At 52.0% G+C, this 14817-nt stretch overlaps 1 protein-coding gene across 8 annotated transcripts in view; it reads left to right on the forward strand.

The window, feature by feature from the left end:
* Positions 1–14399, forward strand: part of Pak4 (p21 (RAC1) activated kinase 4) — a 51731-nt gene extending 37332 nt beyond the window's left edge. For 3 of the 8 annotated variants that reach the window (XM_045134352.1, XM_045134351.1, XM_045134353.1), the window contains exons 2-10: positions 2368–2441; positions 3949–4208; positions 6440–6904; positions 7096–7530; positions 10185–10318; positions 10623–10749; positions 11533–11658; positions 12923–13057; positions 13411–14399. In XM_045134352.1, the coding sequence (XP_044990287.1) occupies positions 4005–4208; positions 6440–6904; positions 7096–7530; positions 10185–10318; positions 10623–10749; positions 11533–11658; positions 12923–13057; positions 13411–13566 (1782 nt within the window). In that variant the 5' untranslated portion in view covers positions 2368–2441; positions 3949–4004 and the 3' untranslated portion in view covers positions 13567–14399. Of the gene's footprint in view, positions 1–2367; positions 2442–3932; positions 4209–6439; positions 6905–7095; positions 7531–10184; positions 10319–10622; positions 10750–11532; positions 11659–12922; positions 13058–13410 lie in introns of those variants that run through there. The other 5 variants (XM_045134355.1, XM_045134354.1, XM_045134357.1 and 2 more) reach the window with 4 other exon arrangements.
* Positions 14400–14817: the final 418 nt, after the last annotated feature.

Raw genomic sequence — 14817 nt, forward strand, 5'->3', positions numbered from 1 at the left:
CTCGTAGTCCAGGAGTTCTGGGTTATAGCGCAGTATGCCGATCCAGTGTCTGCACTACGCTCGGCATCAATATGGTATGGTAGCGGGGGGTCACCAGGTTACCTAAAGAGGGATGAATCAGCCCAGGTCAGATCTTTTCTGTGGCCAAATGCCTGGCTAAGGCCGGAGTGAACCCAGAAGCTTTGTTCCTCACAGGACCAGGATAGGCTGGGTGGTAATGAGGAAATGCCCTGTCTTTGGGAAAGGAAAAGGTTAGGGTTTTGTCTACTGGAGGGAAGGAAGGTTGTATGGTGGCCAGACCAGCCTTGGAGATAACTGTAGACAAAACCAGCAGACTCACACAGGTAAGAGCCCAGCCTTTGGAACCCAACTGCCTGGTTCAAACCTGGCAGCTTTTCACTAGCCTTTCATCAGCTAGATGCCCTGAACAAGGGGTTTCCACCGGCTAGCTCTCAGGTTTTAAAACAGAGAACTGGGATGATTAGGACCTGTCTTGGATGTGGGGTGTCATGGGATTAGGTATCATGAGCAAGGTATAAGTACTGCAATCAGAGAGACAGGTGCAGTAATTCTCAGAAGCATGCCCAGGAGCCTTGGGCCCAGAGACAGGCAACCTTGCCTATTGTCCAGCCAAGTTGGCTGTGCCCCTGGGCAAGTGGAGTGCTCTCTGTGTCTCACGTCCTTATCTGATGCAAGGAGCCTCATCCTGCCTGGGTCAAGAAGACAGATTGAAGGACAGAGGCAGCACACCCATGACCAGCACTAAGCCCTTAGCTGTGTGCAGCCTGCCTGTGCTGTAATCCTGGTGGCTTCAAGACAGGCCCTTAGTGCCTTGTTCTATGCTTTGTGTGACTCCTTGTAAAAGCTGCCAGAAGTAGCTACTGTCATCACCTCCTTTTATCAGAAGGAAACCGAGGCAGAGCACTGGAGCTCCTTCCCCAAGGCCATGTGCTGAGCTTCCTGGCATGGACTGGGTTGGGCCATCTCTACTTTACAAAGATAAAAAAGTGAGATTGAGGTATACTATTTCTAGCTGTGAGCAGGACTTATGAGAGCTGGGCTGCCTCTATAGTTATGAGCTGGTCTAGGAGGGCCAGGGTGGGTCTCTTGCCTGGTCATTATAAACATATCCAGTTCCTCTGTTTGTCCTGCCCTCCCTGCAGTGCCCAGAGGAAAGGGGTGGCTCAGGCTAATATATCCGGAGGTGTGTTCCTCAGTCCCTACCCCCACAGGGTCACAAGTGGCTGGGCTGCAGCCTGCAAGGTGGCTTGGAGATTATGGGTAGAGTTCTGCACATGAGAGTGCAAGCTGCCACACAGCCCTTGTCAGCCCTGAGTTCCTCTTTGGCTTTAGGGAAGGGTTACGTGACACCCCTCCCCCCATCCTGCCAAGGCAGAGAGCTGCTTTAGGGTTCCCTGGAGGTATGAGGAGCAGTCTGGACCCAGACAGGGAGCCCTAGGACATGGGCACAAGTGAGGCTGTCCAGGCAAGTGGAAAGGGGGTGGGGCTGCTGGGGTTTAGGGACAACCCTAGAGCTGGAACCAGGCAAACCTAGAGCTAGGACAGAGGAACCAGGAGGTGAGGGGAAGGGGCTAGCACAGATTGCAGGTCAAAGCTGCAAGGATTGGCCAGGTAGGAAAGTCTGGAAGGAGGCATGCATGGAGCTGGCACTGAGGAGAGACATCAAAGGGGCTTCTGATACTGCCAGAAGCCAGAGGTGCCTTGTCCTGCTCTATTCTACCCTGGCTATCCCAGTCCACAGTCAAGTCCTTGTGCTGAGGGCAAGTAAAGAAGTTGGGCCAACTGAGGAGAGCCCTGTCCAGGCCAGTCTCTGGCCACCCACTGGGCTCTCTGGACCAGTTGAGACAGGTTAGTTGCTGGGTTCCCACCTGCCTCCCACTGTGCTTTGCTGCTGAACCAGTTCATCTGGCTGGCTGCCCACTGATGGTCCTTTCCTGTGGGCTGAGTTGGCAGCTCCCCTACCAGAGCTACTACCACTGACAGGAAGCCATGCCAGGAGAAAAGAGCCAGCCTGGGCACCTTCAGCTCTCGGCTGAAGCCTTTCTTTCTAAGTTCAGAACTGTGCACTGTGCCAGACACTGGTGAGCCAGCTAGGAATGAGACTAAAGTCCCCAGCAGTGCTCACCTGGTCCTTTTGGCCCCCATTCACATGTTCCTCCTTTGGGAAGCCTCCCATGGCATACCTGCTATCCCTCCAAAGCCGGGTGGCACTCTTCATGACCCCAGCCCCAGCCACTGTACACTGTCACTAGTAATGCCCCAGTAGGTACATAGGGCCAGACACAGAGGCCTGTGGGTTTAAATGAATAAATGTGATAAAAGTGATCTTTTCTTTCCATTGTACAGATGAGTAACCCAAAGCCTCAAGAGGAGACATCACCCACCAAAGGGCACTTCTAGCCCAGTGAGCTTCAGACCAGGTGTGTGTGACTCTAGGATCTGTATGTGAGACAGCTGAGGTAGGGCCATCCCACCACTGGCAGCAGGGCTCAGGGCAAGGTATTCTCACAGAGCCCTTCATCCTCCACAGAGACCCTGAGGGGGTAAGTCTGAATCAGGGATGGGTTCAGTTACTTGCAGAAAGAGGTGAAGTATGTCATGGCCACCTGGCCCCTGCTGTTAGCCTTTTTTCTTTTTTTTTTGCAATGCTAGGGATTGAACCCAGTACCCCTGCATACTAGACAAGAGCTCTACTGTTAAACCATGCCTCCAGCTTTTTTAAAAATTATTATTATTATTTTGAAACAGACTTACAGAGTTGTCTAGGCTGGCATTGAATTTATTCTGTAGCCAAGGCTAGCCTTGAACTGTTCTGTTTGTTTGTTGAGATAGAGTCTTGCTCTAGCCCATGCTGACCTGGAGTTCACTGTGTAGTTTCAGGCTAGCCTTGAACTGACAATGATCTCCTACCACAAACTCCAGAGTGTTGGAATTAAAGGCGTGTGCCACCACACCTTGAATTTTTGATCTGCCTGCCTCATATTCCCAAGTAGATGGGAGCCCAGGCCTTGCTTTTGATTTTTTTCTTTTATTTCCTAACTTCCTTTTTTTTTTTTTTGATAGATACATGAAAATTGGTATTTTTGTACTTTTCTAAAATTTTTTTTGACAATTTTATACATGTATATAATGTATTTTGAGCATATTCATCCCCATTATCTTTTCTTGCTTGCCCCTCCCACTAGATTCCTTCTTAGCTAGTTCTCCTACTTTGATGGGTTCTGTGGGGGGGGGGGTGTTTGGTGACCCATTGAGGTTAATTAGGGTTGCTTGCATAAGCATGAGTAGGCCCTTTGCTTCAACCTGCCTTGGGCTAGAGAGGTGGCTCAGTAGTTAAAAGATGCTTGCTTGTAAACCAGCCTTTACTGAGCTTTAATGCTTGGTACTGAGCTAAACAAAATGCCCAATTGAAGACCCAAGCCCTAAAAATAGGGGATGTTGTAATGAGGACTGTGTGTCCCACATGCCAGTAGCTATTGGTTGTGGTGGCCAGTCTGAATGGGGTGGGGAATATGCCAGACCCTGGTTGGGACCCTAAGGAGACTAGGTGGAAAGACTGGCCTGGGTATAGGCATTCTGGACACATGGGCACTGCACTGAATTCAAGTACCAACACCAGGTTCTTTACAGTTTAGGCTCTGAACGTGACTTGATGAAGGGTCAGTGGGAATGGGGGCTGTTTTATCTATGTGGTCATCAGAAGAACTGTAACTGTGGTCTGAATGGACAAAGCCACAGGGGCTCAACAGGGAAAAGCTGTGACCTAACCTCTGGTGTGAGGCTCAGCAGGACTGGGAAGACGCTGCCGCCCCCTGGTGGCACATGGTAAAGCAGGCTGAATCAACCAGGCAGTCAGAGGAGAGCTGGGTGGGTTTGAGTGATCCTCTGCTGACCCATAGTGCCTCATGTAGTATGTCCCTTGTGCAGGTGTCTGGAGGAGCCTGAGCCACAACGTGTATTCGTCGTGCTGAGCTCTTGGTGCCATGTTCGGGAAGAGGAAGAAGAGGGTGGAGATCTCTGCCCCATCCAACTTTGAGCACCGTGTGCACACGGGCTTTGATCAACATGAACAGAAATTCACAGGGCTGCCCCGCCAGTGGCAGAGCCTGATTGAAGAGTCGGCCCGTCGGCCCAAGCCACTTGTTGACCCTGCCTGCATCACCTCCATCCAGCCTGGAGCTCCCAAGGTACAGCAGAACCACTATCTCTGACTCAGAGTGGCCCTAGCCCTTTAGCCATCTTGACCTCCTTGCCCAGCCCCCAACCTCTGCAGTCTATCACTGGCCTTCTACCAGTTGCCCCATCTAAGGAAGCCGAAGCTGAACCCCAACACTTCCCATATGTACCCTGAGCACCACACATCCAACCTTGGCCTTCCCAGTGTTACCATTGATGGGGAACAAGCCCATTCTCTGATGATTACAAATTAAGGCATCAGACCTGGAGTGAGGGGACACCTATACTGCACCCCAAGGGCTGAGGAACAATTAATGAGCAGGACAGGAGCACAGGCAGTGGCTTCCATGAAACTCTAGCTACTCAGTTTTATGGAGGTTTTTACTGCCATCCTGATCAAATGACAGGGTGGGACCCCAGGTTCAGATCCAGCGTCCTCTATTCTTCCCATAATCCTGTCTCGTGTGCAATGTGAGAATTAGAATTCTGGTGCCCAGATGTAGCTGGCAGCCACACAGTCCCAGTAGTGAAAATTGTCTCTGGCTGAGCCTGCTGAAGCTGGCCTCAAAGCTAGACTTAATCCCATGGGTAAGGGACCCAAGGTGCCTTGGCTGGCACTGCCTGTAGTAGGCCTAGAGGCACCTGGGTTTACTGCCCTTGGCCAGGACTCACCCCAGGCCTCACATGGCCTTCTTGATCCTTGATAGTTTTTTTGTTTGTTTGTCTTTGTTAGGTTTGGTCTCATTCTGGAACTTACTCTGTAGCCAGGCTGGTTTTTGAACTCATGGTGATCTTCCTGTCTCAGCCTCCTGAATGCTAGGATTATGTATGTGAGCCACCATATCCAGCGTTTTTGTTGTTTTTGTTTTTGTTTTTGTTTTTCGAGATAGGGTCTCACTCTAGCTCAGGCTGACCTGGAATTCTCTATGTAGTCTTCAGGGTGGCCTGGAACTCAACGGGGATTCTTCTACCTCTGCCTCCCAAAGTGCTGGGATTAAAGGTGTGTGCCACTGCCCGGCTACCACAACCAGCCTTGGACTTCACGTTCTGACAGTAAAGCCTAATGGATATCCACCTTGTTTTCTGGGTTCCCTGGTCAGTCAGGACCAGGCTTCTGAGCTGGCGGCCAGGGCCCAGGGGAAATAGAAGCCACAGTCAACCACCAGACCTTTGGCTTTCATGTGGCCCTTATAGGCTCAGGGTTCCTTGCATCTCAGAGACCCTGTCCCTGCCATCTGGGGGCAGTGGTGGAACAAGTTCCCTATCTGCAGGCTCACTGGCCTTTTCTCATCTTCCCCCTTCCTCCTCTGTCCCTTCTTCAGCAAATGTTTACTAGCACCTTCCATGTGCCAGACACTGATCTAGAGGCTGACATAACAGGACTGGAAATAGACAGCAAAACAGTCTCTGCTGGGCAGATCCCTGCAGTAAAGAAGGATGTTGTCAGCTGGTGTTAACTGTCTAGAGGAAAGAAATCAGGGAAGGGGGCAGGGACTTGGAAACTGGCATTTAAACTGGTGGTCAGCAAAGCCTCTCAGATAAGCAAGTCTTGAGCAAACACATGAAGGGCAGGGAAACAGCCATGGGAAACCTGGAGGAAAACAGGCTCTCGGTAAGGGGAAGAGCCAGTACAAAGGACCTGTAGTTGCACATGACTGGTGTGTTGGAGCAGGGGAGCTCTGGAAGTAACAATTTAGTGCAGAAGGAGAGATGGGGTGGTGCTGGCCGGGGTGGGGTAAAGTGGGTGAGGGCTGGCTGTTCAGAATATATTCACATTGATTGTTGCTTGGTCCCAGGCCCCTTAGGCCTTGACTTTGGACCAGGGCTTTCTGTACCCCACCCCCAGCTTCCAGGGAAGCATGTGGTTTTTGGAGCCTGAAGAGGGGAAGTGCTGAGCTGGGCAGCCTATAATTTGCAGCTCTCTGGGCCGATTATAGGCTGGGTTCTTCTCCTTCCCTCCCTCCCTCCAGCCCATAGTCAGGCCTCTTCCCCAGGCTGGGAACCAAGAAAAGACCACAGGCACTTATTGGGCTGCCCCCAGCCTAGTCTGTGTGGTTGACACCAAGATCTTGGGGGCTGTAGGGTCCCCCTGGTCCTGCCCTCCCCCATCATCACCCATGGCATTACTTCATTCCATCTCTGTCTTGTCTCTGTGTGTGCTATGTTGTCCTGTTTCCGTGTGGGATGCACGTCCCATGTTACCTCCTTTCCCGGCCCTGCCCTACCATTGCCTGGACCCTAGACCATCGTGCGAGGCAGCAAAGGTGCCAAGGATGGGGCCCTCACCCTACTGCTGGACGAATTTGAGAACATGTCCGTGACTCGCTCCAACTCCCTGCGCAGAGACAGCCCGCCTCCCCCTACCCGAGCCCACCAGGAGAATGGGATGCCAGAAGAGCGGAGCACCCAGGCCAGAGGGGCCTTGGAGAAGCCTGGAGGCAAATGCCCAGCCAAGGGCCGCAGTGAGGCTGGCAGTGGCAGCGGCAGTGGTGACAGGCGGCGGGTGGGGCCAGAGAAGAGGCCCAAGTCTTCTAGAGAGGGTCCTGCAGGATCCCTGGAGTCCTCCCGGGACAAGCGCCCCCTCTCTGGGCCTGATGTCAGCACCCCACAGCCTGCTAGTCTGCCCAGTGGGGCAAAATTGGCAGCTGGCAGGCCTTTTAACACATACCCACGGGCTGATACGGACCATCCACCCCGGGGTGCCCAGGTAACCTGCACCCCTCACTCCAGGATTCCCAGCATCCTCTTCCTCTTCCTTCCCCTTCTCCATATGCCAACCAGCCACCATAGCCCCACCCAGCCCCTTTGCATCATTCATCCTGACCACCCATGTGTTTGTCACACAGCTGGGAGGCGCCAACTCAGCCTTCCACTCACAGCATCTCTCTTTTGTTGCAGGGGGAGCCTCACAATGTGGTCCCCAATGGGCCATCAGCTGGGGTCCTGGCTGCCCCTCAGTCCTCTTCTCGGCCACCCACACGAGCACATGGCACCCCCAGCCCTGGAGTGCTAGGCCCCCATGCCTCTGAGCCCCAGCTGGCTCCTCCAGCCCGTGCCCTTGCCACCCCTGCTGCACCCCCTGTCCCTGGGCCCCCTGGACCACGGTCACCTCAGCGGGAGCCCCAGAGAGTATCTCATGAGCAGTTCCGGGCTGCCCTGCAACTAGTGGTAGACCCAGGGGACCCACGCTCCTACCTGGACAACTTCATCAAGATCGGTGAGGGCTCCACCGGCATCGTGTGCATTGCCACTGTGCGCAGCTCTGGCAAGCTGGTGGCTGTCAAGAAGATGGACTTGCGCAAGCAGCAGAGGCGCGAGCTGCTCTTCAATGAGGTGGGTGAGAGATGGTCTCCCATCCCTTCAGTGAGGTGGGTGAGCGATGGTCTCCCATTCCTTCAGTGAGGTGGGTGAGCGATGGTCTCCCATTCCTTTGGTACCTCTCCCCCACCTATAACTGCCCTCTTACCTTCTCAGCACCTTCCTCACTCATGACCATAAAGTTTCTGCCTTTGTTCTATTCTGTTTGGTACCTATGCCCATGGCTATCCCCATTCCATTCCAGTCTTTGCCTCTCAAGTCTAGTCCCAGGTCCTGGGCCTACTGAAGCCTACCCTCTCGGGGCTGCACCAGCATTCACCATGCTGTGTCCAATCTGACCTGTATTCTTCCTTCCAGACATTTTCTCCTCAACATCAACCTGTCTTGGGGAGATCCCAATACGCCTCACTCCAGACAGAGCCCTGGATACTCTCTTCTCTTCCTCTATACAGCCCTGTTCTCTCTTTCTCAGGTTCCTTGGGCTTCTGACATCCTTAGTCGTCTCTTGTACATTACCCATGTAACAGCCAGGTGGTCTGTAACATCAAGGCCTGCCAGGTCCCTACCTCCTACAGATCTTCTCAGCCTCCCGTTCCCTCAGGATAGAGCCATGGTCCCTTTGCCAGTGTTGAAACCCTTCTCCATCCAGCCCCTAGCAAGGCACTTAGTTTTATCCAACTTCTAGCTCTGGCTCTTAGTTTTGTGTCCCATCACAAAGGCAGAGAGGACTGTGGCTGTGAGAAGTGTCTCCCACCTATGAGGTAGGAGTTCCCTGAGGTCGAATTTGGAGGCTGTCTGGGCTGGGGTGCCTTTCTATCTCCCAACACTTCCTCCACCATCCCAATGTGTCCTCACCCCCACATTCCAATACTTCAGCCATACCAAGACCTGTCCTGGTCCACTGCTCTCCATAAGCATGGCATTCCCTGCCGCCGCCACCCTCTGCCAGGCTTTTCAGTGGCCAGGTCCTAATTGTTACTGCTATTGCACCTGGAATTAATCCCCTCCACACTTTTTTTTGTTTTGTTTTTGTTTTTTTGTTTTTTTGAGGTAGGGTCTCACTGTAGCCCAGGCTGACCTGGAATTCACTATGGAGTCTCAGGGTGGTCTCGAACTCACAGTGATCCTCCTACCTCTGCCTCCCGAGTGCTGGGATTAAAGGTACGTGCCACCCACCATACCTGGCATCCCTCCACACTTTTTTGAAGGAAGGACTTACATATGTAGTATATGTTATATGATGTGAGGGGGTATGCATGTTTATGTGCAGATATGCACACCTGTGTATCCAGTGTCCTGTTTGTTGTTGTTTTTCGAGGTAGGGTCTCTCTCTGGTCCAGGTTGACCTGGAATTAACTATGTAGTCTCAGGGTAGCCTGGAACTCATGGAAATCCTCCTACCTCTGCCTCCCGAGTGCTGGGATTCAAGGTGTGCACCACCACACTTGGCTCTCTATCTCTTATCTCTATATTTTCTTGAGATGGAATCTCTGAATGCAAAGCTTTTTTTTTTTTTGAGTCATACTGATTCTCCTTTGTTTGTCACAGGACTGAAGTTACAGACATGAATCAAACTCAGGCAGTCTCAGGCCCCATCATGCCTTCATGTCTGTGGCAAGGAATCTTACCTGTTGAGCCATTCTTTCCAGCCCCCCCCCTTTTTTTTTTTTTTTGTTTTTCGAGGTAGGGTCTCACTGTAGCCCAGGCTGACCTGGAATTCACTGTGTCTCAGGCTGGCCTCAAACTCACGCTGATCCTCCTACCTCTCCCTACAAGTGCTGGGATTTAAAGGCATGTACCACCACGCCAGGCTTCCAGCCCCTTTTTAAAATTTTTTATTTTTTATATGTTTATTTGATGAGAGAGAGAGAATGAGTATGGGTACATCAGGGCCTCCAGCCATTGCAGATCAACTCCAGACACACGCATCACCATATGCATCTAGCTTATGTGGGTTCTGGGGGAATCAAACCTGGGTCCTTAAGCTCTGCAGATAAATGCTTTAACCACTAAGCCATCTCTCCAGCCTTCACTCCCCTATTTTGCTTTTTGAGTTGGAGTCTCAGTCTAACCTAGGCTGACCTGGAACACACCATATATTCCAGGTTGCCCTTCAACCTACTGCAATCCTCTTGCCACCATCCCTATCCACCCCTCATACACCTTTTCTTATAACCACTCTTTAAAAAAAAAAAATTATTATTTTTTTTTACTTATTTGTTTGAGAGAGACATAGTTAAGAGAAAATAGGGACACACCAGGGTTTCCTGCCACTGCAAACAAATTACAGATACATGCACCACTGGCTTTATGTAGGAGGTAAGGAATCAAACCAAGGCTATTAGGCTTTGCAAGCAAGCACCTTTAACTGCTAAGCAATCTCTCCATTCCCGTAACCATTCTTCATACCTGCTTATTCCTCTTATTTCCTTTCTCTCCCCATACTACCTCATTGTCAGGCCACTCAAAGGTCAGCCAGAACTGGTCAGAGTCAGGATGAGAGATCACTGTGGTGTGGAGTAAAAGATGAACCCTCAGAACAGAAGCATTCTCCTCAGGCTGAATTCAAGGACTTGGTCTTGGCAGCTGGAACTGTCCAAGGAAGGGTACTGGCTGGATGGGGGGGGAGGCCAGGCTACTGAGCTGCACTGACTCTCCCTCTCACCTAGGTGGTGATCATGAGGGACTACCGGCACGAGAATGTGGTGGAGATGTACAACAGCTACTTGGTGGGTGATGAGCTCTGGGTGGTGATGGAGTTCCTAGAGGGAGGTGCCCTCACAGACATCGTCACCCACACCAGGTACTGCAGGGTGTTTACCACCCATCCTGCTGTTTCCTATGCTCCCCTAGGGTGGTGTCAGGTCCCTTCAGACTTCTCCCTTGACTGGACAGATACCTTCTAGACAGTGTGTGTAGGGCAGCACTACCAGGCTCTAGAGTTGTGTTGTAGCATCTTAGCTTCCCCTCCACCTCTATTTGTGTGACCTTCCTTGACTTCCCAGGCCAAAGCTGGGTCTTCTCAACACCCCACCCCAAGACAGGACACCCTGCTCAGAGCCTCAGGCAGGACCCAGACTGCTCACTCACTCTCTCTACCTGTGCAGGATGAATGAAGAACAGATTGCTGCAGTGTGCCTGGCTGTGTTGCAGGCACTGTCTGTGCTCCATGCCCAGGGCGTCATCCACCGGGACATCAAAAGTGACTCGATCCTGCTGACCCATGATGGCAGGGTGAGCAGCAGTGCAGTTGGATGTGCTAGTCGGTTTTTCGTTGCTCTGATAAAACATCTGAGTAAAACAGTTTGAGAGGGGAAAGGCTGATTTTGGGTCAAGGCTTCAGAAAGTTCAGCCCTTCATAGTGGAGAGTGTGTAGCATAGCAGAGCAGCTCACCTCATAATGCCAGGGAGCAGAGAGAGAACACCTGCTCTACCAGCTTCTGCCCCTTCTCCCTTTACTCCATCTGGGAGTAAACCCAGCCTATGGGTGTTGCCACCACATTCTGGGCAGGTCTTTCCCCCTTAGTAATCCTTTCTGGAAAGCCTCAGACACTCAAGGTATGCTGTATGAATCTCCTAGGTGATTGTCTGCTGTACTTTTTCTCTGCTGTTAGTAAGCCCTGTCTCTCTGTATAAAATCAGTCTCTGTGTTCATGCACACACAGGCAGGGTTGTACACCTCTCAAATCAGTGAGTAGAGGACTTGCTCCTCCAAGGTCACATGAGACCAGGAGCTAAGCCCGTCTGGTCCTTTTGTAACCTTTGCTATCTACAGGATTGATCCACTTCCCTCAAGAGACCCAAAGTACCTCATGTGGTCCCTGCCAAGCTCATCAGAATGGCAGATGCGAGTTCCTGCAGGCCCTGCTAGGGATGGTATTTGCCCTAAGGTTGGGCTCTAGAGCCCAGCCCTGACTTCTGGGCTGCTCAACAAAGCCACTGGCCTTTGATGAGGTCAAGCAGCCAGATAGGTGGGCACTTTTGATATCTCCAACCTGTGGTCTCTCCTTGCCCCAGGTGAAGCTCTCCGACTTTGGATTCTGTGCCCAGGTCAGCAAGGAAGTCCCACGGAGGAAGTCACTGGTTGGCACACCCTACTGGATGGCCCCAGAGCTCATCTCCCGGCTTCCCTATGGGCCAGAGGTAAGTGTAGCCCTGACCTGGCTGCCAAGTCCTGAAGTAGCCAGACACTGGGGTTGAGGGGCTGTCTAGGGAATAGGTTACCACATACAGCTTTACTTATGAGGAGGTAAGAAACGTGCCATGTTTATTGGTTTATTCATTGTTGATTAAATACCAGTTCTGAGCCAGACCCTGTGCTTGGCAGTGGGAACAACATGCTGAACAGAAGTGGCCAGGGGCCCTGTCTGACAGCCAGTCACAAAAACCACAGACTGGCAGGTATATGGCCTGAAGATGCCCTGGAAAACAGTTACTTTTTTTTTTAGTTTTAGTTTTAGTTTTTTGAGACTAGGTCTCACTGTATAGCCCAGGCTGGCCTCAAACTTGCAGCAACCTTTTCTGTATCACCTTCAAGTGCTAGGGTCACAGGTATGAGCCACCACACCAAGCTGACAGTGTGCCCATCCTCTGTTGGAAAGGCATGGCTGGCCATGTGGAGGCAGGATTTTCTCATGGCAACTACTGGTGGGGATATAGATGCCTTTGTTCTGGCCATGGTCTCCACCCATGCCAGCCACTACCCTAACCTGCCTCACTGCTGCTATGAACTGTCTTACCCTGAGACATCTTCCCTGTCAGTCAACAAGACCTGACCCAGTATCTGGCCAGAAGGGGACTCCCATCATGGGGTACAGGGCAGGCCAACTAGAGGAAGAATCCTTGAGGACATCTTAGTCAGGACTGCCTGTGAGTGACAGGACCCCATAACAAATGTATTTAGCAATCTGTGAGGGCTCCTGTTCCCTAGACCCGTGAAGGTTGGTGTGAGCAGACTTCAGTAGCCATCCATGTATGTGTATGTTCACTCTTGCGCTACCCTGGCTCAGATAACCACTCCCCTTATGGGAGCAGAGATGTCCCATGGCATAAGGGGCCATGTTTCTCCAGCCATCTAGGAGCTGTAGTTCCTGACTGACTCTGATTGAATCAGTTTAGCTCATGTCACCCTCCATGTACTAATCCCTTTGTTCTGACTAATGTCTGAGAAGCCTGGTTGGTCATGGGCTTCTTGCTAGGACTGTGAGAACTGAGATGGGGAGGGATGGATGTGGCTAGCAAGAGAGCAGGCTGCTTGGTGCAGGGTGGGAAGCACCCTTCAGAGAGTTCCGAGGAAATAGCATAGGAAGTGTAGACAGACAAGCATCTGAAGGAAGATTCTGTGCCCAGGACTCTAAGGCCTGGCCACCCTCCCCAGCTCAACCTTGTCATCCCTTTCCTGCCACAGGTGGACATTTGGTCACTAGGGGTAATGGTGATTGAGATGGTGGATGGAGAGCCCCCCTACTTCAATGAGCCACCCCTCAAAGCCATGAAGATGATTCGGGACAACCTGCCACCCCGATTAAAGAACCTGCACAAGGTGGGCCCTCCCTGGCAGGCAGATCCCCAGTATGATGTGTGGATGGCCTGTGTCATGGCGACTCCTGGGATGGGCTCCCACCCCCAGGCCTGCCTGTCTATACAGACAGCTTTGGGTAGTAACTCAGTCATTGGGTCTGTTGTGACCTCGGCTGTCAGAGGTTGTGCTTAGGTTGCCTGGCTGAAGGCCTTGCCCTGTTCCAGAAAGCTCTGGGTAGAGGCAAGAGACACCTGGGATTCCTTTGCCCCACCATACACACCTCCCCGAGGTGTCATCAGCCCATAGGACAGAGGGGAAATGTGGTCCTATAGCAAGTAAGCCTCTTCCCCTGATCCTCCCCTGCATCCCCACAGGCTTCGCCATCCCTGAAGGGTTTCCTGGACCGCCTGCTAGTGCGTGACCCAACCCAGCGGGCCACAGCTGCTGAGCTGCTGAAGCACCCATTCCTGACCAAGGCAGGGCCACCAGCCAGCATTGTGCCTCTCATGCGCCAGCACCGTACCAGATGAGGCCGGTACCTGGTCCTGAACCAAAGATCCTGGGGTTGCCTGCCCTGCAGAAGCCAGTAGGAGGCTGGCCCACTCCCCCAGCCCAAGAGACACTCCACATGCACCATCATCCATAGTGTTGGGAACTTTGTGGGACCCTACTACTAAACTCTGTTGTAGGTTTCGTGACTTTAAAGCAATGCAGGGTAATGTGGGAGTGAGGTTCCCAAGGTCCCCCACCCTCTAGGGCAGACTCCCTCCCCTCCCCTGTGCTCGGTCCACAGGAAGGAGGATGGCCACCCATCACTGGAACTCTGCAGCAGGACCCACTGGGGCAGAAGTGACACTATGAGGAAGATGCACTGTGTGCATGTGTGTATGTGCAAGAGTGTATGCATGTGTGTATGTGCAAGTGTGTGTGTGTGCGCGTGTGCGCGTGCCTTAAAAGTCCAGCTACTCTGTCCTCAGCCTACAAATGGGAGTGTCAGTCATTGCCTGGCACCCAGCCTTTCCCCCCTGAGCCATTGTGGGGTCAATCATGAATGTCTGAATGAAGAGTGGCCTTTTCCTGGAGCCCCACATACCCTACCTGTGGCTAGAAGGGACAGGGTAGAATTTTCCTGAACCCCAGCCTCTGTAACAAATGACTACTGCACCTGGACAGCCTCCGTTTTCTAGAAGTCTATTTATATATTGTCATTTTATAACACTAGTCCTCCCTGACCTAGAGACAAATGATCCCTGTCTTGAGGGGTGGCCCAGGAAAGAGCCACTTTGAAGAATCAGGTTCCTGCCCTGACACCTCGTCCTCTCTCTTTCAAATTAGTTTTACAATTAAACATTTTCTTGTTTTGTGTTGTGTGTGTGCACATGTGACCATGCATGTACAGGGGCCACTGCCTGGCTGTGTAGGAGTGGGAACTTGGGGGATGGACCTGTTAACCCAGGCTTCTGTCGGCAGGTAGACCCCAGCCCTGGAAGCTGATGGTTGGCCAGAGTCCAAGAGGCACCATTACCAGCTTGTCATGTTCTTTTTTTTTTTTTTTAAATTATTTATTTATTTATTTGAGAGCGACAGACACAGAGAGAAAGACAGATAGAGGAAGAGAGAATGGGCGCGCCAGGGCTTCCAGCCTCTGCAAACGAACTCCAGACGCGTGCGCCCCCTTGTGCATCTGGCTAATGTGGGACCTGGGGAACTGAGCCTCGAACCGGGGTCCTTAGGCTTCACAGGCAAGCGCTTAACCGCTAAACCATCTCTCCAGCCCTCAT

The sequence above is a fragment of the Jaculus jaculus genome, chromosome 14 (assembly GCF_020740685.1).
Source record: "Jaculus jaculus isolate mJacJac1 chromosome 14, mJacJac1.mat.Y.cur, whole genome shotgun sequence".
Lineage (NCBI taxonomy): Eukaryota > Metazoa > Chordata > Mammalia > Rodentia > Dipodidae > Jaculus > Jaculus jaculus.